General features: G+C 40.8%; 1 protein-coding gene across 1 annotated transcript in view; it reads right to left on the minus strand.

Moving 5' to 3' along the window:
* PDE11A (phosphodiesterase 11A) overlaps positions 1 to 20,903 on the minus strand; it is a 430,340-nt gene that overhangs the window by 65,437 nt on the left and 344,000 nt on the right. The window contains exon 13 of the mRNA XM_082466844.1: positions 6,914 to 7,023. Within this exon, the coding sequence (XP_082322970.1) occupies positions 6,914 to 7,023 (110 nt within the window). The remainder of the gene's footprint in view (positions 1 to 6,913; positions 7,024 to 20,903) is intronic.

Raw genomic sequence — 20,903 nt, forward strand, 5'->3', positions numbered from 1 at the left:
TCTGTCAGATTTTCTAAGACTGCAAGACATCCTGGTGCTTTCTCTCTCAGTCCAAGGCTCACTGAGAATGCGCCTACACCTGCCATTACTCATGCACATGCTATGAACCTCCTAGGACCGCAAGAGTGAAGTCCATGGTCAGAAAACTTGATAAAAGTGGCAAAAATTAAAATCTATCTGTTAGGATAAACTTTATCAAAATGTATTCTACAGAATACTAGTTCTTTGGAATGTTAAATGGCATTACAGGCAGAAATAAAAAGGGTCCCGTGGTTAAATATGTTTGGGAAATGCTGGGTTTAAAAAGTTAAACTGCTTCTTTATTATAGGATTTCTCGGTGGCATCTATATGTGAAAATATGCACTGTGATTCTGCAGGAAGGGGACATAATATGCAGTACTGACCAATCTTACTTGATCATAAAACCATTTTTAAAAAAGAGGACATGTCTTTCATGTAATGTACTTTATGTAAAGGCATACTGTCATTTTTCATGTAAAATGTGAAAAAAAACCCCTCAAATCAATCACATGTGGAAAAAAATTGACTTTAGCACCACACCTCATTTTAATTGTCTGTGGTAAGTAAATCCATCACATCAGTAGCTCCGGGGCACACGCACTGTAATTGTGAAAATATTACATATACATGTAGGGTATGTGGAGACAGGGGGAGAGAAGGAGAGCAGAAGAGAATCCAGATCCCTTAAGCACAGGAAGATTTATACCTGTGATCTTTCATGATGCTCAGTATTGATTAGGTCATCCCAACATACTGAAGTTTTTAATTTTTAGACAGGCAGCACACTGAGGAGAAACTTATTAAAAAGAAAAGTCAACGTGAAAATTCTGTCCCCCATAGGCATCCAGCACTTTGCACAGGCACCAAAAATAAGCGTGTAAAAGGAACCTGCATAGCTATGAACTATGTACCTTCATAACTTCCCTAGATATGCATATTCGTTGAAAAAGAGACAATGGAAGTGTGCTGCCATGGCTTTCAGAAAAGACAGGAAACTTTCAGAAGGAAAACCATGAAAGGTAATTAGGAAATTGAGAATTGTTGGGAGGTGGCGAGGAATGGGATTAGGCTGTCATGGCAGATTAATGTGCCCCCGTATTTCACTTCTGGGACCTGGCTGAAAGCGACAAGATGGGTTTTCATTCCCAAGAAATGAGTATAAGAGATTATGCTAGAAATGAATAGAAGAAGTCTCCTAGGAGAATATACTACAAAGCTGCTCAGTACTGATATTTAATCATCAGGGGCAGCTGTAATAGGGAGGGCGCTGAGTGGGAAACGCTGTCCCCGGAGAAAACAGGAGAGCGGTGTTAACAGAGTAATTTCAAAGCACTGTGGGATCGCTGCCCTGTCTACCTATCGATCATTCACTGCACGCACTCCAATACTTTAAAATTAAGAATAAAGCATGAAAATGCAAAGGTTCACTTATCAGAAAGGCTAAGAGAATAAATCATACTGTGCTATAACTAAAATCACAACTTTTTATTGTAGAGGCATTTTGCATTTTATATAGTAATTTGTCTCTTGCTAAATGTCTCTTGTTTCCTTATAGCCTTATATAGGAAAAAAGGTAGCATATGCTTTGCCACATAATAATTGGTGCATTTAAATCCCATTTCCAAATCACTTGAAAGGTTGGAGTCAGACTGAGTACTTTAAGGAAAGGGACTATTATACTTCCCACACAATGCCTGGCACAGTGCTTCGCACTTAGAGAGCACTCAATTAATGGGGAGTAAATAAGGAAATAAGGATATAGATTTCTTTCTAGGGATTTTCCTAAACAATGGCGCACTTGCTGAATAAATCTTATTCTAATCAATAAAAAGGTAGTTCCTTCATCATGATGTAAAAAGGTCTCTTTCAGCATTTATTGAAAAAAAATTTAACTGAGGTTGCATGGTGGTGGCCTTTGGTGTTCTAAGTTCAAAAGTGACTCTGTCGGGCTTCCCTGGTGGCGCAGTGGTTGAAAATCTGCCTGCTAATGCAGGGGACACGGGTTCGAGCCCTGGTCTGGGAAGATCCCACATGCCGTGGAGCAACTAGGCCCGTGAGCCACAACTACTGAGCCTGTGCGTCTGGAGCCTGTGCTCCACAACAAGAGAGGCCGCGATAGTGAGAGGCCCGCGCACCGCGATGAAGAGTGGCCCCCACTTGCCGCAACTGGCGAAAGCCCTCGCACAGAAACGAAGACCCAACACAGCCAAAAATAAACAAATAAAATAAAGAATTAAAAAAAAAAAAGTGACTCTGTCAGTTAAGAGGCAGGGCTGATGGACATCCCATGAGCTGGTAACTTGTGTACAAGATCGATCATTGTGAGGAAACACGTCAGACCATCTTGGAACAGGTAGATTTGATCATGTGGTATGAGGATGCAAAAAAAATTTTGAATTCTGGTATCAGAGACTTAATATCTATCTCATATGTGTGAAAGCTGTTCATTATAATACAAGTCACTTGAAATTTGGGGACCTCAGTTTCCAATTTCTAAAAATTAAGGCACTGAAAAATATGACTACCAAGGTCTAGTTGTGTTCTATGATTTTTTTGGCTCCACATCTTGATTTTTTGGATGTCAAAATATATCTTAGTTTTCCAGAGTTCACATATATGGCAAGTCCGCCAATAAACTGGAAGCTCAAAGGGCTAAAATAAATATCACAAAGTCATGAAAGAGAGTAGAATAAAGTGGTTAAAGAATGGTTTTTGGAGTCAGATAGCCCAGGTCCAAACACCACTCTGCCACATGCTGGATGTATGAATTTGGGCAAGTTACTTACTTTCCTGAGGCCCAGTTCCATCTGTAAAATGGAGACAAAAATATCTACATACAAGGAAGTTGATGAGCACATGAGATAGTAAACAACAAACAAACTGTAGTTCTTATTGTCTCAGGGACCATCCATTGCAAAGAACAGAAATGAATTAGAACCAGCTTCACTAAAAAACAAAAATAAAACAAAACAGAAACCCGTTGACTAAATGATGCCAGGAGCTCTGAGTAAGGCCCATTGTCACAAGTACGGCTGGGTCTCTCGGAAACAGGAGTAGGGATATGGAAAACCGGGGATCAATCTGCTTTTCCTCTGTCTTTCTCTAGGATAGTATAATCTCTGCTTCTCTCTGAATGTTGGCTTTCTTCTTCTCTCCTCCCTGCAGATTTGCTTTCTTGTTTCTTTTATCCACTTGGGACGTGGTCATCACAGCTTTCCCCAAATGGCAGCCTCAGCTTCCAAGTCTATGTGCAGCTTAGACCTCAACAGCTACCTGAGTCAATATCATGGTAATCCAAGTCCAAATTCCTGGGAGATAAAATATGATTAGCTGGGTTTGGATTAGATGTGTACTCTTGGTCCAAAGAGCTAAGAGGTCAACTAGCAAGGAGGGCTGGCTCTCTCAGTGTGACACAGAGGCTGTCTCCAGGCCGGGGGCTGTTGTTATCTGGGTACATATGTTGTGCACTTGACTCTTAAAAGAACCCACAAGGTGCTCACTCTTGTTTTATAGATACAATTCTTTATGCATAAGTGGCAGAATGGTAGGCGGCTGGAGGGAGGCTGCTCGAGGAAGACACAGTGACAATGATGCCATTGGCCTCAGAGAGAGGTATCCTAAAATAATAATAGCAATGAAATGCAGGCACAGGGGCTCAAACCTAAAAAATCGTCAGACCCTATAATGAAAGTGTGCACAGTTTACCCTTCAGTAGGCCCCAGGGACACTATTGTTTTTAGTACAACATCAAACTGTTGTGTGTAAAAACTGTGTTTTATAATAATCTTATGAAAGGTTGCACTTGTTGAAGAAATCAGGAAACTTTGTTGAAAAGCAATATTAAAATAGTTAAAACGTCACCCATTCATGCATTTGTCATTCATTCATTCACTCAGCAAACATTCCTTGTGGGTTTATTATGCTTCTGGTACTTGTACACATCACAGGGACTCAAGAAGAGGGGAGACACACCGGTAAATCAGCAACTAACATGGTGTGAGATACACACTTTTGGAAAAGCATAGCCAGGGCATAATGTGGGCACAGAAAATTGACAAGGGGAAGGTACATCAGAGATAGAACCTTGGGGGTGGTGCTTTTAGAGGAGTTTGGGGGAAAGAAGAAGAGGAAGGGCATTCTGGGCAGGGGAACTGCCGACTGGGAGCAGAGAGAAGGGAACTAGCCAGACCCCATAGAGCACTTTAAGTAGCCCCTTGTGTCTGGAACCTGGATGCCTGGGTGGGGGTGGGATGGCAGGAGTGACTGCTGGGCCAGAGGAATGGGCAGGAGCCTGATTGAAAAGGGCCTTAAGGGCTAAACTAAGGAATCTGAACATGATCCTGAAAGTTACAAGAGGCCAATGAACGTCTTTTAAGCAGGGGAGTGATCTGATCAGCTCTGTGAATTATAAAGAGCATTCTGGAGCGCCAAGGGGGAAAGACTGGAGGAGAAGAGTTAGGCTGTTGGTTGTAGCAATCCAGGAGGGATGCAAAAGAAGCAGTGGTTACTTTAAGAATGCAGAGATGTCGACTTTGGGGGGCGCTAAGGAGGGAATCTGGGTGACTTGCGGATTTCTGGTGGTGCCATTCACTGGGATAGAGAGTAAGAGAAAAAGGGAGAGACTGGGATTGGGGTGACTGTGGGACTTCAAATAGGAGGTGCTCCTCAAGCAGCTGGAATAAGTGTGTGGAGATAAGCAGAGAATTATGGTCCAAAGGTATGGGCTTGGGGCTGGGCAGCAGGTGGGTGGAGGTCCAGCGAGAAGGCTAACGTGGAGCAGAACAGGAGAGAACACGCTCAGTGAAGCCTGGGGCAGGAGGAGAGAGGCCTTGCAGCAAACTGAGAAGAAAGACTAGAAAGGTGGTTGGAAGGTGTTCCTCTCCCAGACAGAGGAAGAGAGAGAGCTCTAGGAAGGAGGAGGAGCTTTAGTGGCAAAATGTGTCTCATGGCAAGAAGGGTCAAGAAAGAAGGACAGTAAGAGTGTCCAACAGCTTTGGGACATGGGGCTGTTCATTGGTGGCATTACTGAGGGCCGCTCCCCTGGTGGGCAGAACTGGAAGCCATGTGGGAGGGAAGTGAAGACGAGGAACAGACAACTTTCCAAGAAGACTGGCTGGAAAGGAAGGAAGAGAAATAGAGCAGAAGCTTGAGGGAGAAGCGGGATGGAGGTGGGGTTTTTCAAGATGGGGGACAACTGTTCATATTGATAGGATGCTGAGAGCCAGTAGACAGGGGAAGGAAGATACAAGGTAGAGAAAGGAAGATTGATGGAGCAAGGTCCCGGAGGAGGGAGGGAGAAGGGATCCAAGGCCGAGGTGGAAGGATTAGCCTCACATATGAGGAAGGACAGCCCTTTCACTGAGATAGGAGGGAAGGAGGAAAGGATGGGGCCAGACAGATAAGTTTGTTCATGGCAGGGGAGGAAATTGAGGGAGTTCTCGATTGATGGCCTCAATTTTCTCAGTGAAGGAGGAAGCAAGGTGATCTGCTGAGTGGCGCGGGGGAGGGGGGTAGAACAGGAGGTGGTTTAGGAAGAGAGAACATTTGGTATCTATAACTGCTGACAACAGTGGGGGACGGAACTGGCTAGGGACCCAGAACGATTGGTGGGGAGTACTGAGCACCTAGCGAGTTGGGAGAATATATATTGGGTATGCCCTAAACTCACAACTGTGACACTTTCTCCCAAAGCCTTTAAAAGTCTAGACAGAAGAGCAAGAAATTAAATTGCTAGATTGAGCCAGGGCTGAGTTTTTGCAGAGTGACTGTCACAGAAAGGTAAGAGGGTCAAGAAATTATAGGACATGGAGAAGAGCAGGTTGAAGTGATGGGCTACTGCATTCAAGGCAGATAGAGGGACACAAAATCAATATTCATCTGCGAGATCAGGAGCAAATAGAAGGGCCCAGGACCCCAAGGCCTCAGTAGGTAGGTGTTTTGGGGAACAAAACAAGTGACGAGCTGAAAGGTACCTGTTGACACACAGTGGGCTGCTGGGGTTTCAGATTATAGGGGCAGACCTGCTCCGCAGGCTTGGAAATTGGTCATCTGACAGCTGATCTTACCTCTTTGTTGAAGCCTTCCTTAGTCCCTCCATCCCCAAACGTTTTTCTCTAGCCTCTCAAGTCTCATATCACTTTGTTTGCAGACAGGTAGTAAAAAGCACATTAAACTGTAACCTCAATACGAGAGCCAGGAGACCTGGGTTTTGGTCTTATCTCCAGCACCCATAAGTTCTGTGGCCTTGGCCACATTGTGAGCCACCAAGCAATGGCTATCTGGACCAGTCCTACTTGCTTAGCGACAGATTATTTTGTCCACGAGCATTACGTGCCTCACATCACCTGTATTGGTGGAATTCCTTTGTTTGTGTCCCACCGTTCTGTAGGATGAGGCCTGGCAGGACCGGGGACCCTCTGCCTTCTGTGTCACTCTATTTCACTGCAGTTTCTACATACCCAACATCAAAAGAACCTGGAAGAAATTCTATTGAGGAAGGAAGAGATCTTTTGCTTCATAAAATTTCCACTTTTATTTTAATAGTCTCAAAACCAGCTTTCAAGAGTAGCAAATCCAAGAAACTTATAATGCCATGAAGGCAGACATTCTGGGAGAATAAAAAAATAGACCCTCTAAAATCTGAGCTTTGTTATCTGACTGAGGTCAGCAGAGACAGACCAAATCAACAAGCATGACATGAAGGGCAAATTTGCAATTAAAAGAAGAATAAGGAATTATAAAGATGGATGAGCCCTGTTGACACAGGCACCCAAGCCTGCGTGGCCTTGGCCTCGGATGCCAGAAATTAATGCTTTACTCTTTAGCACTCGTCACCTTTGCCTCCGAACAGAAAGGCAAATGCATTAAAATAACAACAATTAGAACACTTACTTAGCTTGGAAGGCATTGTTGGTTCCCCTGTGGTCGAGGTCATGACACAGGCATCCCACAATCACGGCTAAAATTTCCACCTCGGTCAGAATCTCTTGAAACCCGGCGGTCTGGGAAGATGGAAAAACGGCAACAGTCACTGCTCAGGGCAGGCAGGATGGATAAGGCTCGTCTGCTGAGCAGCCATCAGCTCTGTTTTCATACCCACGTCATTCAAGGGAATGATTAACTGCCACCCCCGTGACCAGTGAGTTGGGTGGTCAGTTGCACAGCCCAGGGTCCCCAAGGTGATGAATTAGCTTCACTGGCTGGCACACCAGGACAGAGTTCAGATTATTTTGTTCCCTTTTTGGAGAAGAGGCTGTGCTATCCAGATACAGTGACAGTTTGGCAAAGGCCCAGAGCAAAATGTGTTTTGTGATTCGACATTTCAAAATGATGAGCGTCTAGGGGTAGGGGAGAGAAGGGGCTGTGAATTTAGAACTGAATGCTATATCCACCAGCTGCCATTCAAATGAAAGCAGGCAAAAGAAAACCCCCCTTTAAAACATATATATATATTAAAAGAAGCAACTTAGAAGTACTCAAACTGTTACATGATGATATTTTAGCAGTTATCTTGTAAAAATCTTAATTCATATTAGCTTGGAGGACAGATGAAATTTATACGGATAGCAAGGCAGTGAGTGTCTTGAAACCTAGAATTTGGCAGGGGATTAGGCAACCCAGAATGAGGATCAGGTGGAGTATCCATTACATGGAATTCTTTTTCTATTACCCTCTGGTAGCTTGCTCGCGAAATGCATGGGTGTGGTGTAATATCTCTGGGGGGCAGTGTGATGTAATTACATAATCAGGAGCCAAAATGGTTCTCTGGTTCCTGCTGTCCTTTCATTAGTTTAGAAGAGAAAGTGAACTTACGGAAAAGCAGGTCTATGTATTTTCTTGATCTAAGGCCTTTATGTCTCCCCCTTTTACTTTGTAAGTCTCCCATTTCATTACTTATTAAAATCTTTATCAGAAGGCAGGAGGAGGGGAAAGGTAGAGTTCAAATTGCTTCCCTTTGCATGCGTGTTTTTTCTCCACATCTAACATCACTAGCTAGGATCCTAAGACACTTCTCTTACAGCAATGAACACTTTGTTTTTTAGTTAATTATGTTTTTATTGCAGAAATAACTGAATAATAAAGTTTCTGTGTTGACAATTTTATTTTGAAAGATTGAGTTGGGCCCACTGATACACTTAGAAATATGTATAATTTCATTTGCATAGCAAATGGGAATGTTAATAAGTTATCTGGGGAGGATAAAGTAGTCCATATTAAAGCTGTGTGTGCCCTTCATTTTAAAATTTGGAGCTGGCTGTTGGCTTTAAGTTAATTTTATTCTATTTAAGACATTACCTGTAATAGTTTTTAAAAATTCAAGTTGTAGTAAGAGACTTAGAACCAAAAACAATGGTCCCTCATCCTTCCCCTATCCTGATTCCCAAAGGCAACCACCTTCAGTTTCCTTTTTTATCTAATTTGGTAGGTATTTTCCTCCATATTTCTGTATAGTAGACATATATTATTAGCACTTGGTTATTTATCCTTCCTGTGTGCCCAACACTGTCCTAAGAGAATTACAACCGTTTAACTTACTTAGTTCTCATAACAGACCTGTGATGTAGGAATTTTATTATCCACCAGTTCAGATGAGGTAACTGAGGCACAAAGAAACTTATGTGCCCTGGGTCTCAGACAGTGCCTACCTGATTGTCACTCTAAATATTATTCGCTGCGGAGCCCGTTAGGTATCCAATTATTGTTTCCTTTGTTATGTAAATGTTTTCATTTCCTGGAGTTAAGATTTCTTTGAACATCTAAGTCGACTCACATCTGTACAACTTTCCAGTCACACATTTTATTAGATCCCTTCCTGTCCCAGGGATTACCTGCTTTGGCCTGCTGCTGTTCTATGGTCTGGATTCTCTGTCTGCTGCCAGCTTCCCCCTCCTGGGGTTGGTCTCTTATCTCCTGCATCCCACATCTTTCTCTTTCCTTGTTTTTCTCTCTCAGTTTGCGGGAACACATCTGCCAGTGGCTTCATGAGAAAGGGTGTTAATATTTCTTTTACATTGAAGAAGTTGATGTTTTTGAGGCTTTGCATGACTGAAATGTCTTTAATCTATTCTTCTACTCAGTTGTTGGCTTGCCTAACAGTTCTGGGTTGCAACATTTTCACTCAGAATTTCGAAGGACTGCTCTAATGTTTCCTAACTTCCAAAGTTGCTTTTAAAAAAGTATAAATCATTCTTATTCCTAATCCTTTGAATGGTACTTGATTTTCTCTCTTTTAGAATCCTCTCTCTATGCCTGGGGTTTGCCAGTTTCACAAAAATCTGCTTTGGTTTGGGACTTTTTTCCCCATCATTGCTTGATAAACCCTTTCAATGTGAAGGCTCATTGTCTTCAGTATAATGTTCTTGTAATCTTTTTTTTTTCCTTAGTAATTTCTACTTCACTATTTTTTCTGTCCTATTTGAATGGCACTCCAATTGGTTGGACATTGGACTTCTTGTATTGATTTCCTTATTTTCTTTTCCTTTTTTTTTAAAAACATCTTTATTGGAGTATAATTGCTTTACAATGGTGTGTTAGTTTCTGCTGTATAACAAAGTGAATCAGCTATACATATACATATATCCCCATATCTTCTCCCTCTTGGGTCTCCCTCCCACCCTCCCTATCCCACCCCTCTAGGTGGTCACAAAGCACCGAGCTGATCTCCCTGTGCTATGCGGCTGCTTCCCACTAGCTATCTATTTTACATTTGGTAGTGTATATATGTCCATGCCACTCCCTCACTTCGTCCCAGCTTACCCTTCCCCCTCCCTGTGTCCTCAAGTCCATTCTCTATGTCTGTGTCTTTATTCCTGTCCTGCCCATAGGTTCTTCAGAACCATTTTTTTTTTTAGATTCCATATACATGTGTTAGCATATGGTATTTGTTTTTCTCTTTCTGACTTACTTCACTCTGTATGACAGACTCTAGGTCCATCCACCTCACTACAAATAACTCAATTTTGTTTCTTTTTATGGCTGAGTAATATTCCATTGTATATATGCGCCACATCTTCTTTATCCATTCATCTGTCGATGGACACTTAGGTTGCTTCCATGTCCTGGCTATTGTAAATAGAGCTGCAATGAACATTGTGGTACAATTTCCTTATTTTCTTGTCTCTTCTTTCCCATTGCCCATATTGACTTTTCTCCCCTTACTTTCCAGGAGTAATAATATTTTAAATTTATAAGCATTTTCCTGTCTGCTGCTCCTTTTCTAATAGCATGCTATCTTCTCTCATGGATGCACTATGGTCTCTTCTTTTGAAGATATTAATTATAATTCCTTTGAAATTCTCTTCTGTTCCCTGAATTGTCTGTTTCCTCTGAACTCCTTGTCTCTGTATTTGGTGGTTTCCTCAAATGCCTGGTATCCTTGGTAGTCTACTTACTCACGGAAGAGTAAAGCACTGCTATGCTCGCCACACACGCGCACCTGGGGATGGTGTCTGTAGATGGCTAACCTCATCCCAGGGTTAGCAGACGGCCAGCTGGTCCTGCTACAGGTCCCCATGTGGCAGTATCTAAACTCACTTCCTCTGGACTTTCCAATCTCGTGCTTGGTAATGGCGTGAACACAGGTGTTGGCATTCTGAGAAAAGAGTATGTAGCTTCTCACCTTTGAGGATGTAGACTTTCACTTCATTCTCTTACTTTCAAAGTGCACCTCATGCTAACTTTTCTTTTACTGGTGTCCCCAAGTCTTGGGTTCAGTTTCTCTGGAAAATACTCTGGCTTCCTGAATAGATGGGGGAAGAGTAGTTCTCTGACTACATGGAGAGGGGATGGAGACTTGGGGACTCAGTGTTTTCATTACCCCCTCACTCCCGCTCACCCCATGTTTGTGGTATCTGATGCCTCTGGTTCTTGTGCTTTGACAGCTCCTGGGGGGACACTGTTTCTCATGTGTACCTCTTCCTCCACCCTCTCACCCTGAAGGCACTTGGGTTGGACCTTCCTTTTCTTTGTTAATCTACGAACCATCCTCCCTCCATGAAAAGTGGAATTTGTGTCCATTTCTTGTTCTCCTTGTTGTTTTGGGATAATTTTTGAAAGGATGAGGGGATATAAATGTCTTTCTCTGTCATTTCTGTCACCTTGAAAAGGTAAGTCAGTTTCGTTGGGTTTGGATCTTGCTACTACTAAGTAAATCCTAAAAGTCCCTCAAGTATGAAATAATTATCCATGATACTCTGGAAATCAGTGTTGTAAACACAATGAAAATGCACTGAAATTTAGAGAGATTGTTGCCTGTGAAAATGCTACTGTTTAGAACTAGCTGATGAATTAGAACAGTAAGAATAGAGGTGGGATAATGTCAAAATAAGGTAATTCAGCTAGAAATTTAATTGGAAGATAAAATCGAATGCCATCTAATAGACTCACGTTCAAAACCCTGAATCATTGTTAAGCCATCGGTTATCATGCATTGTATAATATGATGGACTATATTTTGCTGTAAGGTTCTATGCACCCACTCCTGCCACCCCCACTACCCCTGTCCCTTCTTAGAAACCCAGCATCTAGCTCTTAAACTATTTGTATCACGGATTGTTTTGAGAGTTTAATAAAAGCCACAGACCTTCTTCCCTGAAATTACGCTCTGATTTTATGGTGTTCAAAGAACATGGAGCCCACCTCTGGATCCTCGGAATAAAGAATCCCTGAAGCACAGAACACACACCGTCACACGAAACATATTTACCTCTCTTGACTGTGGTACCTGAGTTACTGAAGCAGCACCTATCTCTTGACTGTGACTTAAAGCTGCCTGGTAAGTGGTTTCTGAGAATTGTCAGGCCTGAAAAGTATCCGCCTGCCACTAAGTGTCCATTTGCCCCTCCCCACCTTCATTCATCTTCTTTCTAGTCCTATCCATTCTGACCTACACCTAACACACACTGAGGAGAAAAAGTCAACTGCCTGCTGAAGACAATATACTTTCAAAAGAGAACAGAGTGGCAGCAGGAAGTATATGTTAATGTGTTTCTCCTATGCTTAATTCTATTTTATTTTAATTTTCAAATAAAATGATATATTTGCTGCTCCTTATCCAATAATTATGGGTTTTTATTGACCACTACTTTATTCTATCCTCTCACCTGTATTCCCCCACGGTCCATATCAGAAATATATAGGTATATGGTAAAGCAGTGAATACCATATACCTAAGTAAAGAGATAGCCACGGCATATAGAGCCATGTCACCCTCTCCAGAAAAGCCTGTGACTACCATCTGAGCAGGTCTCCTGTGACAGTCCTCCACTGGGTTAAATGTATACTGGCATAACCTTATTCTCAGCCATTAGAGCATATAATCACTGGAACGCCAAAGGACCCAAACAATAAGATTGATTCGAAGGGTTTCTTTAACTACACAGTAGTTTCCTACCACTTAGTCAACATAAAATTTAAACCAGTGAGGATGTGCATCAAAATATTACCAGTAGTGGGGTCACGGATGACTTAAAAATTTTTTCCTTTGTGCCCAAAATTTCCATAAAGAACGTTTATTCATTAGAATACATATACATTATGTGTGTGTGTATGTAAATTCTTTTTTGTTTTAGAAATAAGCCCGTGTTTCATCAATATGTCCTAGCTTGGAATAAAACAGTGACATCCTGAAAAGTGTCCATTCATTCATTTATTCATTGAGCAAATGTTGATTCAGCGTTTACTCCATTGCAGGTTGGAACAGAGAGCTAAGGAAGACAGGTGCATCTGGCCCTTGTTGCGCATATAGTCTGGTCATGCCTTGTGCCAACCAGAAGAGTGCCACGGAGCACCCTTTTCTAGTGAGAAACTCTCACAACATCGGTTGCAATTTGTGGCAGAAAGTGATGGTGAGAGTGGCTAGCTCCTGCTTTGTTTCTGGAGACGGTGCATCATGGTCTGCACGCCCCTTGTCATGTATGCAGCTACGGTGTGGGAATCTGAGAAAGTGATGCCAGAAATTCTGCCTTCACGTTTCTTTTTGAACTTGGCTGGCAGAGGTATTGAATGACGAGGAATTTCCTGGATAATCCTGTTGATTCTGAGATCTGGCAGATGGCGGACTAAGAGGGAGGGAATCCAGTGATGTACTAGAAATTCCTAACGGTCCCAGAAATTCCAAACCGAAGAAGGTCCTTGGCTCCAAATGCTCCTCCATGGATGCTGGCAGCAGGCACTGCAGTGGAGCCTTCCACGGATTGGCTGAGGTTAAGAGAGAGCATGATGGGCTTTTGTAGAGCCTTTCTTCTCCCATTCATCTTTCTCTTTCCTTGGATTAGAAGAGCAAAGAGGACTGCTCAGACCATTCCAAGAGGTTTGGAAGAACATAGTTTCTCAAGGAAGTGCCTTCTCTAGAAGAATCTGCACACCATATCCCTAATCGTGTCATCATATCTCAACTGATCTAAACGTGACTTCATACCTTAGAAGTGATGTGAGCTTGGGGCCGAAAGGTAGCATTTAGAGAAGCAGCATTTAATTCCTGGTGTTTCTTAATTTCTGGTATGCAGTGTTGCAGGGGCCCTGTCTGGGGCTTTTGTTTGGTATATTATTAAAATCAAATTTACTGTAGCCAAAGAATGCTCGTTGAGGGTTTCATTGTAAATGCCACATACAAAGTGTGTTGGTCTTCTAAAGAAAGTCCCAAACTACAATGCTGATGGCTGGTCCAGCTGTGCTAGGCCATCCTTCACATGCGGTGTCTATCATTGAAACTTAGATCTCCTAACAAGGACGGAAGGTTCTGTGAGAAGGGTGCCTCAATCACCCTCCCAATTCAGCCCATATCCCAGTTGAGTGGATCAGAGTGGATCAGAGTACTAAGAGAATTAAGCCCACAAGTTTGGGTTTCATGGGCATTTACAGCAAGTCCAGTGTGCTTTTTTTTGGGATCTGTTTTTCTGCTTCAAGATGGAATGGCCACCTCTCAACATGTAAATCTTGGGGGCAGGCTGATGGATACCAACCTACTCAATTTGCTCCAAAGCAGTGATTTTAGGCAGAGGACTTTCTCAAGCTTTAAGATAGAAGTAGATTTCATTTGCTTACCAAGAGTGCTACGAACACATTTATGCTTAATGCCATATCCTATCTTCCTTTTAAAAAAGATCCTGTCTTTGCCAACCAGAGATAGTGGGTGATGAAAACACAAGGGGGAGAAGAACAGATATTCACACAAGCGCAATCTTCCACTGTGCGAAAAAACCCTATTGGACAAACCATAGCATCTAGATTTAACGGTCATACTCCCTTGGTGTTTACAGAAATGTTTGTCTGCCAATATTTGGGTCTGCTAGGCTGAAAACGAGGCACTTCAGTCCCATTTTCAGGTCCAGACATCAGAACCTTACCAGCTGTTAGGGGACCACCAACCACCAGCACCATGTTTACATGTCTCCTTCACAAAAGCATGCGATAACAACACAAACCAGTTGTAGTCTGTCTGATTTCCACGGGAGTTGGATAGTTTTGATCAAATTTGATTCTCTTTCTTCTCAAGATATTAGTCAATTATTGATTTGGCATTAATTACTGATTTAAGTCCACAATAATCCTTTCCTTATCAAGCTCAGAGTTGGGAAGACCTTACAGTCTACACTTACATACTTTCTTTTACAACCAGAAGCTCCTGAAGGCACTTATTATCAAATTGAAAAACCTAAGTCATGTTTTGGACACAACTTGTCTCTGAATCGCAAATGATATTGCAAATGCTTGTAAGTCTCAGAATGGCATGGCAGCAAAACTGGTACAAGTATGTATGTTTGAGTAGATGATGCATGAATTTTAAAAAATGAATTGACTGTAATCAATTTTATTTAGTTATTTTTTAACCACCTCCTTGACTTAATTTTTAACCTACTTGTTATCCTAATTTTATAAAATCAGCTGTTTTGTAAAGTTAAAAGCATATGAAAAATAGAATTCTGTATTGAACCCCCATGTACTCACTACCTAACTCCAGGAGGAAGCCATGTTCCGCTATCTTGTTTCAGCTAGCTCTTCACATGCACGGTTTTGTTTGTTTGCTAGAATATTTCAAGGCAAACCTCTGGCATCTGTCAATACTCTTTATTTCATTCTCAAGAGGTCCTGATGTGGTCAAAGAAAAATCGGTCAATATATCTCTGCTCTCATATTTCGATAAAAAGTGTGAAAACAAATACAAATGGTAAAAGGAAAATTTCAGAGTAACTATCTTAAGACTTTAAAAATTGAGTTTTTTACTTCAATTTAGATAATACAGAAAACAAAGCTACATGTATGTAGCATGCATACTGTATTTCAAAAAGAGACAAAAGAAAAACCATATGAGATTCTTAAGGACTCAGTTTGCAATACTAAGAATATATGTGCTTTATGATTTTTTGGATAAAGATAGCACGTTTTTTCATGTTTAGAAATATGGATTACATTTTATGATAAATTACGAGTGAATTGAATTTAATATAACATGCGGTGTGTGAGCACAGAAAATGAAGCAGATCACCTGGTGCATGTTAATTGTGCAGACAGACAGTCCTCTCCAAGTGCCACAAAAAAGCCAGGTTGATGAGTTTCAAGAATATGAGGCCTCTTCAAAACTTACCCAAATTTTTATTAGGCATCATTGAGCTAAAATTAAACATGAGACTAGTGAAATAAACTTTTAAAAGTTCCCAGCTTGACACCCTTAGGTGCCAAGTTTCAGCCTCAAGAAGGTGCCGCTACTAAGTCATAAACCGTGGAAAATGGAGGCTGTGAAAAATGACTGGGGCTCTACTCCTGGGTCTCCCTGACCTGGAGGATTTGGCTGGCGCCATAAAATACAGAGTGACAGATTAAGCAGTTTACCAACACCATAAAAATCTCAGGAATAAATTCACTGTAATCAAAAATCCTATATTGTAACTAGGCAGCCCCAGCCCTGAAACCACATACATTTCCTGACAAGCCTGTGTCCATGGACAAGAGCTTATAGTCTCCCCGAAACACCGGCATGATTATGTTCATACACTTTTACAATTTACGTGTCCTAAGAAAAATACTCAGCTCTGGCTGATGGTGCGGGAGAATTTATTTTCACTAGAAAGGGAATGACCCATAACTCACGAATGGCAGCGCTTAAAGTGAGTTATGGAGGGTACTCTCCTGTGTGAGGAAATGGATTGCATTATCCTTCTGCCCAATTGTTTGTTTGATTATTAGCACACCAGGTTATTAAGTATGTGCGGCTTTGCCTTTTTCCTTTTGTAAAATAAGTGTGGATAAAGGGAATGTCAGCTAGAAGCATGGGGTGCCTCACTGGAGCTCTGAGAGGTGGCCAGAGAGAATAAAAATAGAACCCTTCTTAAATGATTAAAAGCCAGAGTCTTAAATGTAATTTAAACACAGTATTCAAATTAATTAGCTCCATAGTGCCCAGTGCTGATATTCTGCAAAAGCATTAAAAATCACTCCTTTCCTAAATTAAAAATTTGCCTTCTTTCAAGTTACATTGGAATTCAAGATATACCTACATGACGATTAAAGAATTGGTGTTTCTAACATACAGATTTTGTTGTATTATTCTGATAATGCTGCTATTTATTTTAAAGTAAATATAACTAGTTACTGCTTATAGTGATAAGGAAATGCGATGTAAAGTGATGTTTGATGATAATAAATACTGTTATTGTTTGTTACTTTGTTACTGTGAATTACAGAACAAAACCATAGATCTCTTTGTACCTTCCAACGTTACAATCTACAAAGAAACTAGATTTCCGTCAAGATTAGGATTCTGGTTATTGAGCAAAAATATTTTATTTGAAAATTCAACTGGTTCTGTCCTTCTCTGGGTTGGAAGGGGAGGAAGAATTACAACTGTGCTTCTAAGATCTCCTTCCAGAAGGAATTTTCTACCTCAAAAATCAAGGACTTCCCTGCAAACGGCAGACAGAGGACAGCACGTTATCCTCAAGCTAGTGAACAGGACGGATTTTTCTTCCTAAACGTCCCTTCTGCTCTCTAGTTTGAATTATCAGTAAAATGGCTCGGCTTATCTCTGAAAATAACCTTGTTGACAACCCAAATATGGACTTAAACGCGCTACCTCCACACTTAAGATTTAAGAAGCCCCCAGTAAATGTCAGGAGGTGTCAATGTGTTTGCTGCGATACTTGGTTATTATTAGTGTTTAACTGCAATTCCCAACCAGCACCAGGCCGCCAGCACCACCATAAATTTTAATGTGATCATGTGCTCGTCTCTTTTTATATCCAGTGAATTCCACAAGATCATAATATTCTATATGAACCCTAGCTGAACCTTAGTGCGATAGGAAGAAAGAACAAGATTTCTAGCAATGATAGTTGTTCATCATTTTATAGTTTTTTGAAAAATTGGACACTGAGCAGCATGGGTCCCTGAATAATATCACCCTAAGCTGAATCCACTCATTCAGTGAATCTTTATTGAGCCCTACAGGATACTGGGCGCGGCCCAAAGTGCTAATGAGTACATTTATGGGATAGTGAAGAATACTGACTCTTAAGGAAACCTGTTTTTCCATATCAGAAATCTGTCAGATTAAATCTGACTAAATCTGTCAGAGCTCATACATCATTTATAAAACTGAAAAACGCCTCTGCAACCTTGGCATCACCACATGCCTTTATATTTGACAGAATACAAACAAAAGCATGGTCGGTTCCTGTATTTGGTCTACATTGTGCATATAAGAAATGTGCTTATCGTCTTTCATTATGTATGTGCTTGCTGGAATATTTATTCTACAAGCTTCTATAAATAAAGAGAATTTGTATAATTATTCTTGATCTATCTGCAGGTTTTTATTCCCTGTTTTAACCACAAATAGTAACTGGCACTGCAGACTGCATTTATCCGAGGAATTAAAAATATTTGGTAAATTTTAACTACCTAAATATCTCTTTAGAAGCAAAGAATAAGATTGAAGCTTTCATTTTAATATTTGGAATTTCAGGCCAGAGGCTTGTAATAATTTAATAAGTCATTAACAGGATTCCCAGTGAACTAAATTTCCACCGTTTATACATCAAATTGCCTATCCTACAATGCAGTTTGTTCTTTTTCTTTTTAATTTCTAAAGGAACAAAACCTCTTTGTTACCTAAACATGAGGTGGAATACTTTTGCAAAACATGATTATGAATGAATGAATTCATTCATTCATTCATTCATGAATAACTTTATATTCTGTGTCTGAAATTATTTTAGGGTTAAAGGTTGGGAAACCGGTTCTTATACGTATAATTTGCTTGCTCTGTTGTACATCGTGTCATACTTTGCTCATCAATGACACACAAATGTGCATCTTCCCACTCCCAGAGACAATGGGCTTGGAAAAATACACACCCACAGATGTTAGACACATGGAGAGTGCCGTACTATTTACACTAATAGCCTCTGCGGACAAGGAGGCAGCCCTAATACAGGTCCGTCTTGATAGGAGGGGCTCTTTTCAGACACACTGGCTTTGTTGGTGTCTCTTTTAAGAAAAGAGTGTGGCGTGTGTGTCTCAGTATTTCTTGTCTTAGAAGAAAAGAAGCATTTTCAGGGAATGTTGGTAAGGTCCGCCCCCCCCCCCCCAACTCCTTCTTTCCAGGCAACTGGCTGGGAAACTTTGCCTTGGAGTGCCATCTAGAGGAAAATTTTGTGCACATGCGCCATGCTTTCTTGGCTTTGTGACTCAGGCTGAATGAATGAATCCAGGGGTTAATGTATGATGATTTTTTACTTTCATTTTTTGGTTCTAACTCAACACATACAAATGGAATATGAGATAACTAGAATGGAAATAAAATCACTGATGGGAACAAAACAGTGAAAGACCCTAACAGTCTTCAGGAGTACCTGAAGCATTAGTGCCCACTCATGGAGAAAAAGTAAGTTATCATTTTGCCACTTTGCCTACTGAGGTCGTATTCCAGAAGTTAGAATTGATGAGGGAATTAAGTTCACTTTTTCTTCCCTGATCAAGTAATATTTGTTATTTCTATAATTATTTTCTTAGTGAAAAAATTCTGATTAACCAGGCTGCCCACGGTCAAGTTGGAGAGGAGACTGCTTGTGTTAGGGACAAACAAAAGTTGACATTTTCAACCTCCTGAAACCCTTAGTCAAGTTCAGTAACATTTAATGAGCAGAAAATAGTATCTTTTCCAGATGTGGCTATTCTATTCAATGTGAGGGAGAAAAAAATAACATTCACCAATGTATTTTTCCCAAAGTCATGTTTTTATTTTGCAACCTCTGCCCACCCTACCCCCCAGCCCCACCCCCAACCAGGAGAACTTTAAGAGTGAATTCTTCTCTTTTTGAGCTAGTATTAATACAAAAACAAAACCCAGACTTTCTCAAACAGTGATACTCTTCAAGGTTGCTGAGTGGACTAGCAAAAACAACTATACTCTTGAAATATTTTGTCAGTAAGAGTACCTCCATTGTGGTTGACATAGTTTGAGAGTTCTGCTGTCTTCAATTTCTCGAAAAGGTTCAAAATTGTCCATATTGTGGAAACATTTACCGAAGAAAACTGGGTATGGATTCCATTTTCTCCTAAGTGTCCACCTGACCCCGAAGCTCTTGCCAGCTTTCCCCATCCCAACTATTTTAAGGCTTGTCGTAAAATCTATTTCTGCTTTTGACATCTCTAACCCTTTGTTGAACAAGGTTCCCGCTTACTTATTTTGGGAATTCACCACAAATCCATATGTTTTTCAAAATAACAGGTTAATAATTTCTTTATTAAATGTCCTCTGTGAGCCATGTACATAAACTCTGCATACAGAAAGTTATTCCTTGTCTACTGAGGTCTGATATGGAAAAGCAAGACGAAAGGGTTTTTTGGGGGGTTTTTTTCATGTAATTTTGGCACTTGAGCAATTAAGGCTCACAGCTCAAAGCATCTTCCTTCCTCACTTGGCTGCTTTCATGGTGTATGTTACAGCGAGACGGGGCCAGTCCAGTTTTTCCAGGTTATTCTCCCTGCTCCTTAAGCAGTTGAGGACCCAAAAAACAAGTCCTTGAGTATAACAATGAAGACATTTTGGTCTCATCTTCTTATGCTACATGTGCATTTGGGTTCAAGTCAATCCAACACAAATTTGTTGAAAACCTACCAAGTACATGATTGAGTATAGGGTGCTGGTGATGATCTCAACAGATAGATAAATTAAGATTATTGCAGGAACAACAAATTATCTCTTTAGCCTCAAGCTGCTTACTTTATAGGAGAATGAGAGATCTTTAACTTAAAATGCACAGCAGAAAGAAAGATGTGTTGTACTAGGCACAGTGCAGAGAAGTAAGTAATTACTGATGATTGCTGATGATTACTGAAATTATTGATAATTAATGGAAAGCAAAGACTTCACGGGAAAACTGGCATTAGATCAACGCCTTTTAAAGAATGAGTAAAATTTTAGTAGGCAGAGAAGGGGGCAGAACATTTCATGAGGAAGGAACAGAAGTCTTCCTTCATGTGGACCAAAGGAAAATGTCATTTGGAGTTCCTTCTTTTGGGTTTAAATTTTAATCTGGGTGCAAAGATGTAAGGTATTTGGATTTATGTTATGAGAATCCAAAACAGGTTTTCTCTTTTTTGTGTGTGTGGTAAATATGTTTACACACACACATATGGGCACATATATATGTATATGTCACCAGGAGGCCAAAGAAACCAATATATTTAAGCCAGAAACCATTTTACTTGATGATAGCTTAACAGTGTAAGTGCAAATAAAACCAAAACAAGCCTTATTTTTTGCCAGCAAATGGAGGTGAATAGAGGATTTTGTTTCAGTCTTTGCCACAAACATTTCCTTTTAGATTAAATTCCAAGGCTTATGTCTGGCCAGCTGCCCTGGCTGTCTCCATTAAAACAG

This window comes from Balaenoptera physalus, assembly GCF_965194825.1.
Source record: "Balaenoptera physalus genome assembly, chromosome: 6".
Taxonomy (NCBI): domain Eukaryota; kingdom Metazoa; phylum Chordata; class Mammalia; order Artiodactyla; family Balaenopteridae; genus Balaenoptera; species Balaenoptera physalus.